The 22432-nt window shown below is 43.5% G+C and overlaps 1 protein-coding gene across 6 annotated transcripts in view; it reads left to right on the top strand.

Annotated features, from left to right (window-relative positions):
* SAMD8 (sterile alpha motif domain containing 8) overlaps positions 1-11587 on the top strand; it is a 70419-nt gene extending 58832 nt beyond the window's left edge. For all 6 annotated transcript variants that reach the window (XM_054503644.2, XM_054503645.2, XM_054503647.2 and 3 more), the window contains 2 exons: positions 5512-5662; positions 5834-11587. In XM_054503644.2, the coding sequence (XP_054359619.1) occupies positions 5512-5662; positions 5834-6138 (456 nt within the window). In that variant the 3' untranslated portion in view covers positions 6139-11587. The remainder of the gene's footprint in view (positions 1-5511; positions 5663-5833) is intronic.
* The last annotated feature ends 10845 nt before the right edge of the window (positions 11588-22432 follow it).

Genomic DNA, 22432 nt, shown 5'->3' with positions numbered 1-22432 from the left:
AAGTTGTTTTGAGGTCTTTTTTTCTTTTTCCAAAAAGGAAAAGTAATTTTTTCAAATTATAAAATTATATGTTTATTATAAAAATTCAAATTATATAGAAATGTATATATTAAAAAGTAAAAATTCACCTGATTCTTTTTTACCACACCCTATAAATAACACAGTTAACAGTTGTGTGTATAGCCACACAGACCATTTTTAAGCATACTTACACAACTCATGTAAGTTTTTTTTTTTTTTTGGGTTGCGGGGGGGTGGAGTCTTTCCCAGTCGCCCAGGCTGGAGTAGTGTGGCGCAGTCTTGGCTCACTGCAACCTCCACTTCCCAGGTTCAAGCCATTCTCCTGCCTCAGCCTCCCGAGTAGCTGGGACCATCACCCCTGGCTATTTTTTGTATTTTTAGTAGAGACGGGGTTTCTCCGTGTTGGCCAGGCTGGTCTCGAACTCCTGATCTCAGGTGATCCGTCCACCTTGGCCTCCCAAAGTGCTGGGATTACAGGCGTGAGCCACAGCGCCTGGCCTTCATATAAGTTTTCATAGATACTTTTTAAACAAGACAGGATTATATTGCAAACATTGTTCTTTAGCCTAGTTTTCTTTTTCTTTCTTTCTTTTTTTTTTTTTTTTTTTTTTTTTTTTTTGAGATGGAGTCTCGCTGTGTCACTCAGGGTAAGTGCAGTGGCACGATCTCGGCTCACTGCAAGCTCTGCCTCCCAGGTTCATGCCATTCTCCTGCCTCAGCCTCCCGAGTAGCTGGGACTACAGGCGCCCGCCACCATGCCCGGCTAATTTTTTTGTATTTTTAGTAGAGATGGGGTTTCACCATGTTAGCCAGGATAGTCTCGATCTCCTGACCTCATGATCCGCCCACCTTGGCCTCCCAAAGTGCTGGGATTACAGGCGTGAGCCATCGTGCCCAGCCTCTTTAGCCTATTTTTCATTTAATAGTATGTTGTTTACTTTTTTCTGAAGAAGTACATGTGGTCATATTCATCTTTTTAACAGTATTCCATTGTGGATACCAGGCTCCAAATGATGTACATTTTGGTTTCAAAATTTTACTATTTATAAACAGTGCTATAGTAAACATTCTTGTACATTGTGCGTTGCACTTACTCAGTTATCTCCTTAAGATAAATTATTGCAAGTAAAATTATAGAATTAAAGGACATGCACATTAAAAAATATAATATGGGCTGGACGAGGTGGCTCATGCCTGTAATCCCAGCACTTTGGGAGTCCGAGGTGGGCGAATCACTTGAGGCCAGGAGTTCAAGACCAGGCTGGCCAACATGATGAAACCCCATCTCTACTAAAAATACAAATAATTAGCTGGGCATGGTGGTGGGCACCTGTAATCCCAGCTACTCGGGAGGCTGAGGCAGGAGAATCACTTGAATCTGGGAGGCAGAGGTTGCAGTGAGCTGAGATCACACCACTGCACTCCAGCCTGGGTGACAGAGCGAGACTCCATCTCAAAGAAAAAAAAAAAGTGATATGTATTGCTGAAATACACACTTGAAAAGATGAGTTTTTCACTACTGCCAACATGTGTGCATGTGAGCTTTCTCATCTTCTTGCCAGCAGTGCCATTCTGATTGATGAAAGGTCATATCTGATGCTTTTATGTTCTTATTTTTTTTATATTTTACATATTTAATTTATTTTGAATTTGTTTCTGTGCATGGTGTGTGCAGTTTCTCCAAAATAGTATGCTGTATACATGGTATGAAGAGTTTCACCCAAATAGTATTCTAGTTGATTAGGGGAGATTTTATTGTATTTTAGTCATTGTTTTTTTAAGACAGATTCTCGCTTTGTCGCCCAGGCTAGAGTACAGTGGCATGATCATAGCTCACTGTCAGCCTAAAATTCCTGGTCTCAGGCAGTCCTCCCGCGTCAGCCTTCTGAGTAGCTGGGACCACAGACACACGCCACCACACCCAGCTAATTTTTTTTTTTTTTTAGACGGAGTCTTTCTCTGTCGCCCTGGCTAGAGTGTGGTGGCATGATCTTGGCTTACTGCATCCTCCACCTCCCGGGTTAAAGGGATTCTCCTGTCTCAGCCTCCCGAGTAACTGGGATCACAGGCGCCCACCACCACACCCGGCTAATTTTTGTATTTTCAGTAGAGATGGGGTTTCACCATCTTGGCCAGGCTGGTCTTGAACTCCTGACCTCATGACCCACCCGCCTCGGCCTCCCAAAGTGCTGGGATTACAGGCGTGAGCCACCGCACCTGGCCTAATTTTAATTTTTTTTTTGTAGAAACAGGATTTCACTTTGCTGCTCAGGCTGGTCTCGAACTCCTGACTTCAAGTGCTCTTTCCATCTCCACCTCCCAAAGTGTTGGGATTACAGGCATGAGCCACCACCCCCAGACAGGACAGATTTTAAAGAAGAAAAATATAAGCTTATTACACTGAAAAGAGAAAATTTGCCATAGCTAAGGGATTTAATTGTAGGACAGCCGCTGAGGAGAGGGATATCTGTGCATAGGGCTGCAACGTATCCTGCAAAAATAAATTAGATACCATCCTTCTATGGTATAAACATACCTTTTTCTGTCTCTAATGACTGTTTTTATCAGTTGATTATATATAGATATTTCTACTCCAATCTGACCTAAATACTGTTAATTGCTTTGAATTATAATATAACCTACTTATTGACCCGTATTATTTGCAGTAATTGTTAAAAATAGAAATCAAATCCCTTACAGTGAATTCCATAAGGTACTTTCATTATAATAAATTAATTGCTTGAAATTGCATTCCCGGAAGTAAGGGGTTTGAGGACAGAACCAAGAACATGCCTATTTTTGAAATTTAGAAACACTTAGTGCATATTTCTACACCTTCTCTTGTCAAAACATCCTATTCATTCTGCTCTGTTGTGTTTCAGTTTTTATTTCTTGGAAGGATATATGAGACATTTAAGATGGGAAAGGATGGAGAGATAACTGCCTTTTGACTGGCATCACTAGTTTCCTATCCTTGGTTGAGACATTTTCCTACCAGTCTCTTCTGTTTATTTACTACATGATTTTTTACTTTCTCAAGAGTAATATCTCTAAGCTCGTGTTCATAGCGATCACAGAAGACCCAAACCCATGTGTATTATCTTTCTTTCTCTCTAGTAATAAATTCTTCTTCCTTTCTTTCCCTCAAATGAGGCAGAAAGGGAAAGCTGGGCAGTGTATAATCAGCAGGTGAGATTCCTAATGAGATCGTGGTATCTATGAAGTTGTTTATTTTGGTCATATTTGATAGAATCTTGAAGACATAGGGCTTTGGAATTGAGCTCCCTGGGTTCACATCCTGACTGTGTTACTTACTAGCTATGTGACTTCTCTAAGCCAGTTTCCTCATCTGTACAATTAAATCACTTCATAGGATTGCTGTGGAAATTAAATGCAGTAACATATAAAGCACTTAGCAGCATGCCTTGCACATAGTAAATGTACATAAAATTTTAGCACCTTTTTGTACCATTACTATGTTGTTATTAAATTATGTTATTATTATAATATTAGTATGCCTTTTTGTGTGTGTGTTTTTTTTTTGGTTTTTTTTTTGTTTTTTTTTTTGAGACGGAGTCTCGCTCTGTCACCCAGGCTAGAGTGCAGTGAGGCTAGAGTGCAGTGGCGTGATCTCTGCTCACTGCAAGCTCCGCCTACCGGGTTCACGCCATTCTCCTGCCCCAGCCTCCCGAGTAGCTGGGACTGCAGGCGCCCGCCACCACACCCGGCTAATTTTTTGTATATTTAGTAGAGACGGGGTTTCACCGTGTTAGCTAGGATGGTCTCGATCTCCTGACCTTGTGATCCACCCGCCTCAGCCTCCCAAAGTGCTGGGATTACAAGCGTGAGCCACCGCGCCCGGCCTTTTTTTTTTTTTTTGGAGATGGAATTTTGCTCTTGTTGCCCAGGCTGGAGTGCAATGGCACGATTTCCACTTACCACAACCTCCCCCTCCTGGGTTCAAGAGATTTTCCTGCCTCAATCTCCTGAGTAGCTGGGATTACAGGCATGTGCCACCATGCCTGGCTAATTTTTGTACTTTTAGTAGAGACGGGTTTCTCCATGTTGGTCAGGCTGGTCTCGAACTCCTGACCTCAGGTGATCCACCCACCTCGGCCTCCCAAAGTGCTGGGATTATAGGCGTGAGCCACCGCGCCCGGCAGTGTGCCTTTTTTTTTTAAGTGACTGTCCCTCTTTTGTAAAGCAGTTATCACTCGAGGTCTTCTCAAAATGGACTGCTTTTTTAGGCGTTATGTGTGTGGGAGTTAGGATTAGGTTTGGCTGTTAATAACTGGAAATTCAAAGTGGCTATGGTTTAATAAACACACAATGGTTTATTCTCTCTCAAAAAAGAGTCTGAAGATAGGTACACAAGGTCTGGTATGATAATTTTACGAAGTTATCCAAAAAAACCCCATAATTCTTCTGTCTTTCTGGTCTGCTATCCCAATACTTGGCTTGTATCCTCAAGGCCACTTTGTGGTCCAAGATCGTTGCTGGAGTTTCACCTCCAGTTGAATGAGTCTGAGTTGTAGACTAAAAGAAGGAAAGGTAAAAAGTTAGAAAAGACTTCCTCAAAAGTGTTGTCTCTTACCTTGGTAAGTAGCCTTCCCAGAAACCCTTAACACTTCTACTTAGATCTTATTGTACAGAACTTAGTCACGTGGCCACACCTAGCTACAAGGGAGGCTGGGAAAGGCAATATTTTGGCTGAATTCATTGCTGCCTCAGTATGTTTGAGATTCTGTCACCAGTGAAAAAGGGGAGAGTGGATGTTGAAAGGTAGACATTGATCTCCGTCTGTCATAGCCTATGTCTTATTGGCAAGAATAGCCAAGCAACTACTACTGTGATATTGGATTAAAAACTTGGAGATGTTTTTGTGTTATAGAGAACTTTTTATTATAAAGGAACTCCTAGTAAAGGAGTTCATGTTACAGTGATTTCATTTATTTTTTTATTTATTTTTAATTAATTAATTAATTTTTTTGAGACAGAGTCTTACTCTGTCACCCAGGCTTGGAGTACAGTGGCGCGATCTTGGCTACCTGCAACCTCCGCCTCCCAGGTTCAAGTGATTCTCCTACCTCAGCCTCCCTAGTAGCTGGGATTACAGGTGTGCACCACCACGCCTGACTAATTTTTGTATTTTTAGTAGAGTTGGGGTTTTGCCATGTTGGCCAGGCTGATCTTGAACTCCTCACATCAGGTGATCCACCCACCTCAGCTTCCCAAAGTGCTGGGATTACAGGCGTGAGCCACTGCGCCCAGCCTGATTTCATTTAATTACCAAAATATTTCTGAGTACAGCCAAGCTTTGCCCACCCATTCTTGAAGTCTGGCTGGAATTCATTAGACTGAGGGCCTAGCTGCTTTGGCTTAGATCTTATTTCTAAGTTATTCAGCATTTGAATTTCAATAGGAATGGATGTTGGGAAGTTCCCACCTCCCTAAGCATTTGAAGCACTAATTCATAACTTTTCTTCATAGATATACGGCAGTGTATGGGAGAAATTACATCGAGCCTTTGCCATTTGGAGTGGCTTTGGTATGACCCTTACTGGTGTTCACACATGTGGAGATTACATGTTTAGTGGCCACACAGTCGTCCTAACTATGCTGAATTTCTTTGTCACCGAATGTAAGTATCTTTTTAGTGCTTCTATGCATATTAGATAACTAGCTGCAGTGAAGGCTGTGGGAAGGGTGTCAGATCCTGTGAAGAATGGCAAAACAGCCTGACCTGAGAAACGTGACTGAGAAGCATTGGAAGGAATGTAGCTTTAAAATGATCTTTCTGTCCTTTTCCTAGATACACCAAGAAGCTGGAATTTCTTGCACACTTTATCCTGGGTTCTCAACCTCTTTGGAATCTTCTTCATCTTGGCTGCCCATGAACATTATTCCATTGATGTGTTTATTGCTTTTTATATAACAACAAGACTCTTTTTGTACTACCATACTCTGGCCAATACCAGAGCATATCAGCAGAGTAGGAGAGCAAGGATTTGGTTTCCCATGTTCTCTTTTTTTGAATGCAATGTTAATGGCACAGTACCTAATGAATATTGTTGGCCATTTTCAAAACCAGCAATAATGAAAAGACTAATTGGATGAATACTATCTTTCTAATGAATTTGTGATTAAATATATAATAGTTGTTGAAAATGAATAACTTTGCGTTCTCCCCCTAGGTTGTTCTTAGATGCCTGGCTTATGTGTTGACAAAGTAAAGTTTTCTGTTCTCAGCAAAGTTATGATTATAAAAAGCAAGAAAGAACAATCAAGAGTCCTTATGTAGCTGTTTGAACAGAAAGCTTAAGTAGATGTTTTCTGCCCCTTCTCTTTTGGAAGACTTAATGTTGTGATTGAAGTCAGGCTGTACCCTTACCTGTTGAGTATTTGCTTATTGAACTTTAAACAAGTCAACTTGAGCAGTTTGCTGGTTGAGGAATTTTCACTGATTTCCAGTAGGGCTCTAGTCAAGAAATAATATGTTTTGAAGCTCCTTATTACCTTTAGAAGAATAAACCCTACCAAGTGATCAGTACTTGTTCTTTGGATTAATCTCTGTTTCAGTTTAAAAAATGCAACCCTGGGACATGATCTGTTTTACTGACAAACAGTTTTTGCCTTCTGAACCATCTTTAAATATACTGAGCATACCAGCATGCCTGAAATAAGAAGAGAATGAAAGAGGCCATAGATGACATGACAGAGTACTGGCTAGGATGCCATTGGTCTCATTAATGCAAATGTAGGGCTGGCATATTTCACCAAAGATGCAACAAAAGATGCAGTGCCTGTTTTGTTCTGAGGGTTCAGTGTGACCATCAGTGAGTATTCATGAGGGAAAAATGGCTGCATCCATAAAAATAAATGGGCTTAATGTTAGTGGTATAGGTACCCAGAATAACTTCTTTGTGCTATAGTTGTTAGATGACAGTCCAATTTTATGCTTTTTTAATGGTGTTATTTAATGAGCCAAATAGGAGTGTTTTACCACATGCTAGATAAAGTTCTTAATGTCGTTAAGTAGGGAGGTATGCATGCAAAGAATTGTTTTCTCCTGAAAAGAAACTTACAGCACGCAAAATATAACTTTTTGGTTTTTGAAATTTATCATTCTTGGCCGTTGGAAGTAAACAGTCTCAGACATATTTGGATATGAAAAAGTTTCGTTGTTTTTTACTTTTAAATATAATGGTGTATATACATTCTTTCTATTTAGTCTTAATTTGGTAGTCAGGAAGTGATATAACTTAGCTGCTATTTACAACACTAGAAATTTAGTACTTTAAGTAATTTCACCTCTATGATAACATTTGTTACTTTATTTTTAATGATTTTTTACAATAGTTATGACAGTAGGATGGTTATGGAATTGGAATTTAAACTCCCAACTAATGAGCTTAGCTGCTTGGAGTATTAATTATGTAGTTTTTACATTCTGTTTTAAAACAAAAACTTAGAAAAGGTGCTGGCATTCTGAGGCCTGCAATTAGGCCACATAGCAGAAGCTTGCTCCTTCCTATCTGGGTGAAATATTTTATTTTTGCACTTTGAGTCATATTCCCACCCCTGTATAAGCTACATAGGAGCCTGAATGAATTGGGTAGGAAAGGAAATTATGCGAACAAGTCTCAGCTAGTGCTGAATGACCCCAATTTGTGTCTGCTGTGAACATTATTTTTGTATTTCTCACTTGAGAAATGCTGCAAGGCAATTCAACTTTTATGCTTTTAAATCTCACACCTCAGAATCTGATATCTTAAATTGCTGATTCTGTTACATGCTAGGAACAAAATGCCAACATTTCATGTAAAGAAGTTGCATAATCATGAAAAGTAAAGGATGCTTCCTATGCCAGTTAGAGTGGTTTGACCCTTCAGGTCAAAAGATGTGTTACTGTTATTTTTCTACACGAACAGACTGAATTTAGCTAGGGAGGCACTGATGTTGGCTTTTGGGAAAGGGTTCAAAAAACTCTATGGCAACATTAATGTTAAAATGTTAAGCTGAGTGCAGTGTTGCAAGGCTGTAGTCCCAGCTTCTGAGGAGGCTGAGGCAGGAGGATTGCTTGAGGTCAGGAGTTAGAAGCTGGAGTGTGTTATGATAACGCCTATGAATAACCGCTGCATTCCAGCCCTGGCAATGTAGCAAGACCCATTCTCTTAAAAACATGGCTGGGTGCGATGGCTCACGCCTGTAATCCCAGCACTTTGGGAGGCCAAGGCAGAGGATCGATTGAGGTCAGGAGTTCGAGATCAGCCTGGCCAATATGGTGAAACCTCATCTCTACTAAAACTACAAAAATTATAGCTGGGCATGGTGGCACGCACTTGTAATCCCAGCTACTTGGGAGACTGAGGCACAAGAAACACTTGAACCCAGGAGGTGGAGTTTGCAGTGAGCTGAGATCACTCCACTGCACTCCAGCCTAGGTGACAGAGCGAGACTCCATCTCAAAAAAAAAAAAAAAACAGCAACAAAAAAACAAGTTAGACTGGGTGCAGTGGCTAATGCCTGTAATCGCAGCACTTTGGGAGGCTAAGGCAGGAGGATCACTTGAGCTCAGGTAAACGAGACCAGCCTGGGCAACAAAGTGAGACCTCGTCCCCACAAAAAGTTGTTTAGAAAATTAGCTGGGCATGGTGGTGCATGCCTGTGGTCCCAGCTACATGGGAGGCTGAGGCAGAAGGATCACTTGAGCCCAAGGAGGTTGAGGCTACAGTGAGCTGTAATCATGCCACTGCACTCCAGCCTTGGTGACAGAGTGAGACCCTGTCTCAATCAATCAATCAATCAATAACAAAAACTTAAATAGCTATTAACCTCGGTCTTCTTTCCTTCATATAAATTCTATTCTAAGACCAAATAGAAAAATAAATGCAACTAACTTTGCAGAGCTATTGACATTGAGAGACCTAACAACAGACTGCAATGGGGATTGTAAAATAACTTTTCAGCCTTGCACTTGCTCATATATGTTTTGAGAAAAATGTAAGTTAGGTATAACTTATTGTTTTAACTATTATAAGGCAGTGTTTACATAAATTAATCATCTCTTTCTTGGAAAACATTGAGACAAATTTATTTTCAGTTTTACTTAAACATGAAACCTGTATTTTAGTTGCTTTTTGTTTTGTCCAGAAATTTCCAGATTTTCTCTTCATTTTTTTTTTCTGGTTAAAATCTAAACCATAGTGAAGATAGTATTTATGTTTACATTTTATCTGTGAATGTGGCTAAGCAGAGAAGCTAAATGGCTTTGGTCTACGTATTTTTTGACCTCGTATTTGGTTCTATAGTTGCAGACTTGTGAAGGCTTACATCATCATGGAGACTTTAGTATGGAAGGAACCAAAAGGTTTTTGGTTTGGGGATGCAAACTGGAGGTTATGTTGCAAGTCTTCGATGCATTTTCTGTGTTCCTGGGAGCAGTGTTGCCTTTTTTTTTCCTTTTCCTTTTTTTTTTTTGTAAGACCAGGTAGGGTAGTGTTATCGAAGGGTAATTGAAGAGTTGGTAGAGAGTAAGAGGTTTTGAAGGAGGCAGGTTTGCTGTTGTCACCAAATAATTTGGGGGAAACCTTTCGTGGCTGTGCTGCAAGAATTCTTTATGTGGCTATCCTCTCCATAGTTCTCTGACCAGAATTGCAAGGGCAAAAATAGAACTTCTAGCTCTATTTATTTGTATCCTTTGAAATCAGAACTTATCCTTAGAACCAGTCAGTTAAATAATGCGGGCTATGCCTATAATCCCAACACTTTAGGAGGCTGAGGCAGGCAGATCACAAGGTCAGGAGTTCAAGACCAGCCTGGCCAATATGGTGAAACTCCGTCTCTACTAAAAATACAAAAATTAGCCGGGCATGTTGGTGCACGCCCATGCCTGTAGTCCCAGCTCCTCGGGAGGCTGAGGCAGAAGAATTGCTTGAACCCAGGAGGCGGAGGTTGCAGTGAGCCGAGATACTGCCACTACACTCCAGTCTGGGCGACAGAACGAGACTCCATCTCAAAAAAACAAAATAAAATAAAATAATAATGTGTGCTATTCAGAAGAAAAAGTCAGTGACAGAGAGACCAGAACCCATTGGATCAAGAGACCTGCAGGGATTATAACTGTTTACTCTGTGAGCAGCGGTGTTTCGTGCCGTCTCTGCCCGTGTGTTTTTACTAAGAATTCCAGAAATCCTATAATTTGTGAATGGGAAACAGAGGAACAAGATTCTTTTATAGCTGATAAGAAACAGTCTGTTTTAGAAACATCTGTTTGGAAAGTATTACTCATGTATTCACAAAGTCATATTTATAACACTAGTCTGCTTTGTATTCAACAAAAGGCAGTTTCACCATTAATTTCATAGTAAGCTTTTTTAAAGGATTCTAGATCTAAATTGCCTAAGAATGTTAACCACATTCTTGTTTTAAACTCTCTAATTTAATAAATGTAATTATTTGATAGTCTTTTATAGACTTAACGTTTTCTTCATACTAAAGGTAATGATAATATAGTCATTTGCCAGTTCTTTAAGGTATTCATGCATTTGAGACAAGAAAGCTGTCTTGTAGAATAGTCCAATTGCTTTCTTAAACAGTACTGGTTTCATTTAGACAGTTTCTAAGCCAGCAAAGGTGTCAATTTTAATGCCAACTTGACAGTTTAACAGTTTGTGTTTGTAAGCAGTTTAGCCTGAATTACCCCATACTGCTATAGAGGAGAATTGTTAGTAACATCAAAGGTCAGAATGCTTCAGGTGACTAATAAGAATGGAAAGAGACTGAGTAGGTTTTTTGTTTCTTTTCCCTGTCTTGAGTAACTTTGAATGACTAAAATTAGTATGAAACTAGGTTTTGGACCCCCTTCTCACCTTACCCGGATGTAATGCCACCAATTTCAAATAACTAAAATGTGACCAATTACTTTGCTTCAAGTTCTATACAGATATCTCTGAAATCTGTAAGCCATATTTCAGCTATTCTGGTTTTTATAATACATTCTACTCTAAATTAACCAAAGGACTTTTTATTCAGTGTATTCCATGTTTCAGCATAAGGAAAGTTTGTGCCTGATATGGCAAGAGAAAGAACACTATGGTAATTTCATTGTTACTTCAGGTCTCTTTCAATCTGAAGGACTGGGTTGTCTGGAGAATTGAACACAGCCGAGCAATATTATCAATTAGTAATGTCATCTTAAAAATGTTCAGTTTTACTAAGTTTTATTCAGAGGATCTATGTATTATTAGAAAAATGAAGTATTTCTGATATGGAACAAAGAAAGTAGAAACTGGTACTTAATGGGGGAAGCAAAATTAGCTTGGACTAAAACAGACATGTTTTGTTTTGTGAATTCTACCTAAATGTCTCTCTATCCACAGAGAAACTAGTATTACTTGAAGATGTGAAAGTTCCTGTGGTAGCCATACCTTGAAGCACAGTGTTTGTACATAAGTAAATATCTTGATTCTAAATTAAATCCAGATTTAACTAATATATATTATTTTATATCTTTGTTGTATTAAAATGTTTAAAAACACTAAAAATAAAACATTTGAAAGTTGGATTGCAGTTTCTTATTTAAATGTCTTTGCATTATTAATGGAGCTGGTCAGTTTTTTATATAATGAATTTTAGTTTTTGCAAATGATTGGCCAGGTGCAGTGGCTCACGCCTGTAATCCTAGCTCTTTGGGAGGCCAAGGCAGGCTGATCGCTTGAGCCTAGGAATTCGAGACCAGCCTGGGCAACATGGTGAAACCGCGTCTCTACAAAAAATACAAAAATTAGCCAAGTGTGGTGGTGCGCGTCTGTAGTCCCAGCTACTTGGGGGACTGAAGCAGGAGGATCGCTTGAGCCTGGGAAGTCGAGGCTGCAGTGAGCCGAGATCATGCCACTGCACTCCAGGCTGGGTGACAAAGTGAGACCCTGTCTCCAAAAAAACAAGCAAATGATTGAGCTCTGCAACTTTAAATCTGTGGAACTTAGTCCAGAACTGTGGAGTAGTTAGAATGCTAAGCATTGTCACAGGTACAGGACCGTATCAGCTTGATCCGCGACTGAACTTGTCTTCTTGATCACTGCTAATATATAGCCTCTGTAGCGCTGGCCCAGCTAGTCTTTTTGAGAACTCTGAGAAAAAATAGTCCAGAAGAGGCCTCAAGGAGTTTGGTGGAGTAGAAAATGCACTGGGTTTAGACTCTGATGACCTGGGTATGAGTTGTGTTTCTGACACTGATTAAGTTTGTCTTCAAACCTCCGCTTAACCTTATTTAAGTGGAAAAAAGTGCCTACCACATAGGTTGTATTAAGGGCCAGTTTATGAAAGTACTGTAGCCTTGCTCACGGAGATGTTAAGATGAGGGTGCTGAGTTAAGAGAGTGCCTCAGAGGAGCTCAGTTGCCACCTTCAGCTGGAACTTTGAAGATGCCCAAATGATAGTTTTAAGGCTTCTGGTAGAGTAGCATGACATTTAAATGCCGTATGTTCTCAGTTCACGGGGCCCCCATGAGAGCCAGAAATACAGAAGCACCAAGACCTGCTCATATTCCAGCTTTAGGAGCCCTGGGTCACATTATGAAGTGAATGTCTGTACCTGATGGTTTTTTTTGTTGTTGTTGTTTTTGTTTTGTTTTGAGACGGAGTTTCGCTTTTGTTGCCCAGGCTGGAGTGCAGTGGCATGATCTCAGCTCACCGCAGTCTCCACCTCCCAGGTTGAGAGGTTGAGAGATGCAGGGCACAGAGGCTCACTCCTGTAATCCCAGCACTTTGGGAGGCCAGCGGATTGCCTGAGCTCAGGAGTTTGAGACCAGCCTGGGCAACACGGTGAAACCCCATCTCTACTAAAATTAAAAAATTAGCCGGGGTGGCAGCGTGCGCCTGTAGTCCCAGCTACTCGGGAGGCTGAGGCAGGAGAATGGCTTGAACCTGGGAGGTGGAGGTTGCAGTGAGCCGAGATCGCGCCACTGTACTCCCGCCTGGGCGACAGAGCGAGACTCCATCTCCAAAAAAAAAAAAAAGTGTTTTTAAAATATATTAAAGACCATATGACTATAAGATGTTGAGGGGGAAAAGAAAGATGATTTTCAAATTATACTTTTTAATCTTTTTTTGTGTGTGTGGAGATGGGGGTCTCACTATGTTGGCCATGCTGATCTTGAACTCCTGGCCTCAAGCAATCCTCCCACCTCGGCCTTCCAAAATGCTAGGATTATAGGCATAAGCCACTGTGCCCAGCCAGGAAGATGATTTAGCAGATTGAGGAGTGTTTCTCCTGTTTAATTTTTAAGATAGTCTTTACATTGGCCATCTCTTGCCATTCAAAAGTAGCAATTTTTTCTGATCATTGTCTTCCTTGAGCACCTGTAGGAGGCTGAGTCCTGTCTGGCCCAAGGGAAAGCCCAAAGGACTCAGTTGCTCTCTGTTTTAAAGTTCTGTAAAGAGTAATGTTGATACTGGTCTGCCTGCAGTAGCTATTTTTGGCCCTACCATCACCTGGAAGACATTGCAAAGACCCAGCTTTACCTGTGGAGGGCTTCATTATAGATCTGAGCTATGGAAGATGTTTTGAAAGAATATTTATTAAACATTTATTGGGTACCTATTCTATGCCAGGCACTGTTTAAGTGCTAGTGGTTCAGTGGTAAACAAAACAAAGCCCCCCTTCAGGAATCTTACTTTCTAGACAACAAACACATATATGAGAGAGAGAGAAAAAAAAGCATTCCTGGCAGTTGTCAACTAGTAATTGACCTGGGTACAGTGGCATTCTCCTGCTGAACATAAGCAATTCTATAGAATATCATCATCAGATGAGGACCCTGCCTGGCTGTAATGGATCCTCTTCACTCGTAGTCATGCCTGAACCGCAATAAAGACACCGTGCAGCCACAAAAATAGCCATACACCCCCCTCCTGATCAACATGGGCAACTATTACTTTGTTCCTTCATAAGAATTAAGATTCCGAATTGCCACAGCTTTCTGAAAGCACTCAATCCAGAGCAGCACCCTACTTGGTTGCTTTCCTAAACCTTCCTTAAGAACACCTAACACAAGCCCAAATCCTGTACCAGCCCCACCTAACAGTCTCACTGAAATTCCCCTCCCTTCTCCAGGTGTTTAGTCTTTCTCGCTGCAGGAAGTTTAATTAAAAACCTACCTTTGGCTGGGTGCAGTGGCTCACACCTATAATCCCAGCACTTTGGGAGGCTGAGGCGGGTGGATCATTTGAGGTCAGGAGTTCAAAACCATCCTTGCCAATGTGGTGAAACCTCGACTCTTACTAAGAATACAAAAATTAGTCAAGCGTGATAGTGCGCACCTGTAATCCCAGCTACTTGGGAGGCTGAGGCAAGAGAAATCACTTGAACCTGAGAGACAGGTTGCAGTGAGCCAAGATCATGCACTCCACTCCAGCCCGGAGGACAGAGTGAAAGTCTGTCTCAAAAAAAACAAAAACAAAAACAACACCTAACTTAGTTTTACTGAGGTGTGCTCCTGGTGATATTTAGCTAGCAGAAATTGCCTTCAGGCAGCCCAAACCGCTATGACAAAAAAAAAAAAAAAAAGAACAGCTAAAAGGATAAGAGTGACAGGGAATGCTCACTACTGAGATAGCACTAAAGGAAGTCCTTCTGCAGATGTGGCATTTGAGCAGAGGCCCTGGATGAAGTGAGGGCCATGTGGGGCAGAGGGAATAGCAATTGCACAAGCCTCTGGAGCAGACTTGGCATGTTCTACAAACAATAAAGAGTTTGGTTTAAGAGTAAACAAGTGGAAGAGTTATTGAAAGTGGGTCGGGCGCAGTGGCTCATGCCTGTAATCCCAGTACTTTGGGAGGCTGAGGCGGGTGGATCACTTGAGGTCAGGAGTTCGTGACCAGCCTGGCCAAAATGGTGAAACCCTGTCTCTACTAAAAATACAAAAATTAGCCAGGTGTGGTGGCAGGCACCTGTAGTCCCAGCTACTTAGGAGGCTGAGGCAGGAGAATCGCTTGAACCTGGGAGGTGGAGGTTGCAGTGAGCCGAGATCGTGCCACTGCACTCCAACCTGGGCGACAGAGCAAAAACTCCATCTCAAAAAAAAAAAAAAAAAGTGACTGACATGAACTTAGAGAAGTAGCTAGGCTCTAGTCTTACAATCCTTGAAGGTCCTGATGAAAACTTAAGTTTTGCTTCAAGTGACATGGGAAGCCATTGGCGGATTTGGGTTTTGTGCAGGGGAGTGACTCACATCCCCACCTCACATCTCCATTGTAGCTGGAGTGACATGTGTAGGCCAAGGCAGAGAAGGCCTCCCCTACCCAGCTCTTTCTGTGTAGGCCAGTTTGCCTGGCCCTGGACCTTGAAGGTTTCATCAAATGCTTCTGGGTGCTTTATTAGGAGCATGGAAGAATTGAAGGATGCTCAAGGAGACGAAAGCTGCAGCAGAGCCAAAGGAAAAACAGCATGATCTCAGAAGTACTGCAGTGGGACGAGGCAGCCCTGGATAGAATGGCAAGCAGGATTATTATTATTATTATTTTTTTTTCTTTAAGCTCTGTCACCCAGGCTGGAGTGCAGTGGCGCAATCTCGGCTCACTGCAAACTCCGCCTCCCGGGTTCAAACAATTCTTCTGCCTCAGCCTCCTGAGGCGCCTGCCACCACGCCCAGCTAATTTTTTGTATTTTTAGTAGAGATGGGGTTTCACCGTGTTAGCCAGGATGGTCTCGATCTCCTGACCTCATGATCCGCCCGCCTCAGCCTCCCAAAGTGCTCAGATTACAGGCGTGACCACGCCCGGCCGGCAAGCAGGATTTTTAACTTTGCTTAAATTTTTTATTTTTTTTAATGCACAGGCTGACAAACTAGAGTTATGAGAACCTTTTTTTGGTTCAGAAGTCAACCTTTGCTGTTGGTTACCAGCAGAGGGTGCCACAAACCTCCAGCAGCCCTTGTGCCTTTGTCACAGGAAGTCACTGGTTTGAACAGCGTAATAGGTGTGCATCAGAATCACCTAGCTTGTTAAAACACATTGCTAACCCCTACCTTCCGCCTAAGTGGGAGGAATTTTTATTTCTGACAGGTTCCCAGGTGAGGCCGAGGCTCCCAGTCAGACTGGTTCTTCCTCAGGAAGTGATCAGAACCCCCCGAAGAGCCTTTCACCAACACCCACAGCTTGAGGCAGCGTCCCCCAAAGGCATTTCAGAACAGGCTAGAGTGAAGACGCAGGTGTTCCCCAAGCTCCTGGGTTCCCTCCTCCCTCCCCTGGGCTGTTGTGAAAGTACTGAACGCTGTAAATTAGTAATCTCCATACAAATGATCACTGCCAGCATCTTAGCTTTTTATTCCTCCCTCCTATCCTTTCATTTTGGTATCTAATTGTGCATTTTTAGTGTACAGAAATAGAAGTTTTTTTTTGTTTTTGTTTTTGTTTTTTAGACAAAGGCTTGCTCTGTCACCCAGGCTGGAGTGCAGTGGTGTGATCTTGACTCGCTGCAACCTCTGCCTCCTTGGTTCAAGTGATTCTTGTGCCTCAGCCTCCCAAGTAGCTGGGACTACAGGCACACACCACCACACCTGGCTGATTTTTTGTATTTTTAGTAGAGATGGGGTTTCACCACGGTGGCCAGGCCGGTCTCGAATTTCTGACCTCAAGTGATCCACCTGCCTTGGCCTCCCAAAATGCTAGTGTTACAGGCATGAGCCACCGTGCCTCGCTAGAAATACAATTGATTTTTAATTGCTGGCCTTTTATCCGGTGACAGTGCCAAAGTCATGTTCTAGGAGTTCTTTCGTAGATTCGTTAGTGTGTTTACATAGTCATAGACAATCACATCATTTCTGAATAGGAACAGTTTTATCCTTCCCCCTATTCCATCTTGAACTCTGGTTTCTCTGGTGGCCAGAACTAGATCTGCCGACCACATTCTGTCATGATATTTAGGGGCAGATAACACACCAGTTCACAAAGCAACTTGACAGTATTCTGAATCCTAGCAAAGACCACTAAGGCCAATGAGGGGGTAAACATCTGAAATGATCAGGCCACTGGCCCTGAAATGAGGGAGACCTAGCCTTGATGAAATAGTTTGTTCTCACTGGCCAGAGCTAGCGAGTGGAACCCCTACCTGCCCACAGTGGGGAAGTGCCTAGCCCTGAGCCTCACCTTGAGCACAGTCCTGTTTCTCTGAGCCGGAGTTCCTAAGTGGGTCCAGTATCTGAGCTGTGGCATCCGAGGGGACTCTGAGGCAAAGCCTTGGGTGGAACAGGGCTTGGCAGAGGTGGAGGTGGCCCTCAGCCCACTTGATAGGTCAGTGGGAATCGGGAGCTGCTCTCTCTTGGAGTGCTTCAAAAGGAAGGCAGGAGATGGGGCTTCTGATCTAGGCAGCAGGGAGAGTGAATTTGCCCTTTCCTGGACAGTAGTGAAATGGGGGCACATGGCGTCTGGGGGGGTGGCAGTGTAATGTGTTTGCACCCTCTCCCCCATACGCTGCTGGGTGTCTTCACAGAGAGGCACAGGGAGCATCGCCTCCCTTGGCCCAACTTTGCCAAGCCCCCGTCCTGTGGACTGGCTTCCCGGGTCAGCTCACCAAGCAGCTCCCGTTTACACAGCTTCATCCACCCTCTGCTGCTAAACGTAAAGGTAGCCATTGCCTTCTCAAGGCAAATATCAGCAAGCCTTTGGCCTCCCACTCTGGACTCAACCCCTCACCCTCTGCAATCCTTCCTATTAAGAAAGCCATCTAAAGTAGAAATGGCTGCTAATCTCAACTGCCACACTCTAATGGGGCTTGGCTTTCAAAGGGAAGACCTGGGTTCTGTCTCTTAGTCATGATGTAATGGGACTGTGTATGAGGTTAGGCAAGTCACCAAACTGCACTGTCTCAATTTCCTCCTTTGATATAACGCATGATAATATTTGGAAGGCAGATAGCATAGTGGTTTAAGGACACAGACTCAGAAGCCAAGTGCCTGGATTCAAATCTTGGCTCCTCCACTTATTAGCTGAGTAACCTTGGGCAATCATGTAACCTCTCTTTCTCTCCGTTTTGAGGTGATCATAGTACTTACCTTCTTAGGGTTATTCTGAGGATAACATGCAAAGGATGTAAAGTGTTAAATATTATTATTATAAATGTTAAACATTGCTATTATTAGCATATTTTAAGGATATTATAAGGACCTACTGAGTTCATATTATAAAAGTACTCTGAGGCCAGGCGTGGTGGCTCATGCCTGTAATCCCAGAACTTCGGGAGTCCGAGGTGGGCGGATCACCTGAGGTCAGGAGTTTGAGACCAGCCTGACCAATATGATGAAATCCCGTCTCTACTAAAAATACAAAAATTAAGCCAGGCATGGTGGCTGACACCTATAATCCCAGCACTTTGGGAGGCCGAGGCAGGTGGATCACCTGAGGTCAGGAGTTCAAGACCGGCCTGGCCAATGTGGTGAAACCCGGTCTCTGTTAAAAATACAAAAATTAGCTGGGCGTGGTGGCAGGCACCTGTAATCCCAGCTACTCGGGAGGCTGAGATAGGAGAATTGTTTGAACCCAGGAGACGGAGGTTGCAGTGAGCCGAGATCATGCCACTGCACTCCAGCCTGGGCAACAGAGCGAGACTCTGTTTCAAAAAATATATACAAAAATACAAAAATTAGCTGGGCGTGGTGGCATGCGCCTGTAATCCCAGCTACTCGGGAGGCTGAGACAGGATAATCGCTTGAACCCGGGAGGCGGAGGTCGCAGTGAGCGGAGATCGCACCATTGCACTCCAGCCTGGGCGACAAGAGTGAAACTCTGTCTCAAAACAAACAAACAAGAAAACCCTTCTCTCTCTTTTTTTTTTTTTTGAGATGGAGTCTCACTCTGTTGCCCAGGCTGGAGTGCAGTGATGCAATCTTGGCTCACTGCAGCCGCAGCCTCCCAGGTTCAAGTGATTCGCCTGCGTCAGCCTCCCAAGTAGCTGGGATTACTAATTTTTGTATTTTCAGTAGAGATGGGGTTTCACCATGTTGGCCAGTCTGGTCTCGAACTCCTGACCTCAGGTGATCCACCTGCCTCAGCCTCCCAAAGTACTGGGATTACAGGCATGAGTCACTGCACCCGGCCTAAAAAAACCTTTCTCATTGGTCTCCTGTATCTTGAAAAGCCTACCTCTACTGCATAAAGAGGTCAGAGTGTATTTTTCCAGTCTTCTTGGATGGCATCCATTTTCATAATTCCACACTGTTTTGAAGTCTTTTTTTTTTTTTTTTTTTTTTTGAGACAGAGTCTCGCTCTGTCATCCAGGCTGGAGTGCAGTGGTGCGATCTCGGCTCACTGCAACCTCCGCCTCCCGGGTTCAAACAATTCTTCTGCCTCAGCCTCCCGAGTAGCTGGGACTACAGGCGCGTGCCACCATGCCCAGCTAATTTTTGTATTTTTAGAAGAGACGGGGTTTCACCATGTTGGCCAGGATAGTCTCGATCTCCTGACCTCGTGATCCGCCCTCCTTTGCCTCCCAAAGTGCTAGGATTACAGGCATGAGCCACCGCGCCCAGCAAAGTCTTTTTTTTCCCCCCCAACAAATACTTGCTATTTATTTAGTCTTTTGATTTGGAACAAAAGGTAAGGAATTCATAAATGCTACCAACTAAGCACCTGTTTCAAATAAAGCATCAGTATTCAGCTTGCAAAATAATTTCTTTATAATTAAGCAAACAGTGCCAAAAGACCCACGTCATTTGCTTCTTTCTTCCTGGAGAAGTGGGCAGGAATACTGCATCCTAGTGGACTTTCTGTGTTTAATCAAGTCCTGAGTTGAGTTTCGTTTTCCTTTCGAGATGACTATAAAATCACCTAAAGGTCAAGGAAAATGGTCTTCCTATGATAAGGAAGTTTTGCTTTAGTGTAGATGACCACTCCCCTGTGTAAGGTAGGGAGGGAGAATGTTCCGTTCCTTTCCTCTGCTACATATCTTCTTTCTTCTCCTGGATGAGATGAAAAAATTACTCTGCCTTCAGTCCAGCAGATGCACTCGGCCCCCCAGAGGTCAGCCCACCCCAAGCCCAAAGGCCGGCTGGCTTCGGCACGCCTCACTCCACTATCTTCACTCCTCCCTGAACTCTGTTTACACAAGGCTGGTCTTGGCTCTGAGGCTGCTGGAATTTAAATGCAGTCTCACTGGTAACTCACTGGTGCATCGTCATTTGGCTTTGCCTGGAATTAAGTGGAGCAATGCATATGATTTTTACATTTTTCAATTGAGAAATCACTATTTTGTTTTTTCTTTTTTGAGACAGGGACTTGGTCTGTCACCCAGGCTGGAGTACAGTGGTGCAGTCATGGCTCACTGCAGCCTCAACTTCCTGGGATCAAGCTATCTTCCCACCTCGGCCTCCTGAGTAACTGGGGCTACAGGTGCACACCACCACACACAGCTAATTTTTTAAAAATTTAATTTAATTTTTTTTTTTTTTTAAGATAGAGTCTCGCTCTGTCGCCCAGGCTGGGGTACAGTGGCGCAATCTCGGCTCACTGCAACCTCCGCTTCCTGGGTTCAAGCAATTCTCCTGCCTCGGCCTCCCGAGTAGCTGGGACTACAGGTGCACGCCACCATGCCCAGCTAATTTTTGTATTTGTAGGAGAGACAGGGTTTCACCATGTTGGCCAGGCTGGTCTTGATCTCCTGACCTCATGATCCACCTTCCTCGGCCTCCCAAAGTGCTGGGATTACAGGTGTGAGCCACTGTGCCCAGCCCACGCAGCTAATTTTTAAATTTTTTGTTGTTGTTGTTAGAGAAAGGGTCTCACTTTGTGGCCCAGTCTGGTCTCAAACTCTTGGGCTCAAGCGATCTCCCTGCCTTGGCCTCCCAAAGTGTTGGGATTACAGGCGTGAGCCACTGCACCCAGCCAGAAATCATACTTTTAGACATCTGCCTATGGCCCCAACAGAGTAACAGGGATGAGATTTACTCTTTTGCCTCATCGATGCCCCCTAATTTGTCACTGAGTTCCTAAATATGATACTCCAGATGTGATATGGGTCTGGTGCTGAGGACAGCCAACCCATGCTCTCCCTTGACCTGGACTGGGCATATATGGGTCATGACATGGCTGGGGATATGGGCTAAGCAACAGCTGGGCATCTATGTCTTATTTCATGCTTGTAATTTCATGAGGAGGTAGAACTTGAGCAGGCACTGTCTTGCGTAGGTTCCAATCGGGCCTTAGCTGACCTCTCCAGCCTGGTCTTGCTGGGTAACCTTCTCCCCTAATATCCCATCCATTGTCATTTTCATTCTTGCCATATTGTTTGCAGCTGGCTAAATATGTCTTGCAGTTGCAGTATCAGGCCCGAGCACCTTTCCTTCATGTGCTGCCCTTCCTCTCCCTGTCTGCCAAACACATCCTCCTTTTTTTGAGACAGAGTCTCGCACTGTCACCCAGGCTGGGGTGCAGTTGGCGCGATCTCGGCTCACTGCAACCTCCGCCTCCCGGGTTCAAGTGATTCTCCTGCCTCAGCCTCCCAAGTAGCTGGGACTATAGGTGCCCGCCACCACACCCAGCTAATTTTTGTATTTATAGTAGAGACAGAGTTTCACCATGTTGGCCAGGCTGGTCTCGATCTCCTGACCTCGTGATCTGCCCGCCTCAGCCTCCCAAAGTGCTGGGATTACAGGCGTGAGCCACTGTGCCTGGAGCATCCTCTCTTTTTTTAATAGCCCATGATGCAACTAAATATATCCTCCTTTTTTTTTTGAGACTAGAGATTTCCTGTTACCCAGGCTAGAATGCAGTGGTGCTATCTTGGCTGTTGGCCAGACTGGTCTCAAACTCCTGACCTCAGGTGATCTGCCTGACTCAGCCTCCCAAAGTGCTGGGATTACAGGCGTGAGCCACCACGCCCCGCCTTATAGCCTCCCCTTTTTTTTTTTTTTTTTGAGACTGAGTTTCGCTCTTGTTGCCCAGACGAGTGCAGTGGCACGATCTCTGCTCATTGCAACCTTCACCTCCCGGGCTCAAGTGATTCTCCTGCCTCAGCCTCCTGAGTAGCTGGGATTACAGGAACCCACAACCATGCCTGGCTAATTTTTTGTATTTTTAGTAAAGACGGGGTTTCACCATGTTGGCCAGGCTGGTCTCGAACTCCTAACCTCAGGTGATCTACCTGCCTCAGCCTCACAAAGTGTGGGGATTACAGGCGTGAGCCACCGCCCCCAGCTGTATCCCCCATTTTTAAGAATCCATTCAACGCTGAAGCCTTCATGAAGCTTCCCAGGTGAACTGACTCTAACCCCACTGTCCTCTGTTCATACAGCTATCCTTGTACCTACAGCACTTTACAATACTTGCTCATTGTTCATGTCTGTCTCCCTTTCTAGACTGTGAGATTGTTGACTATTACTTAGTCCCCAGCACAGTGTCTGACACATTACTAGTTCCTT

The sequence above is a fragment of the Pongo pygmaeus genome, chromosome 8 (assembly GCF_028885625.2).
Source record: "Pongo pygmaeus isolate AG05252 chromosome 8, NHGRI_mPonPyg2-v2.0_pri, whole genome shotgun sequence".
Lineage (NCBI taxonomy): Eukaryota > Metazoa > Chordata > Mammalia > Primates > Hominidae > Pongo > Pongo pygmaeus.
The sequence above is the reverse complement of the archived record's forward strand: the minus strand, read 5'-3'. Positions and strand labels throughout refer to the sequence as shown.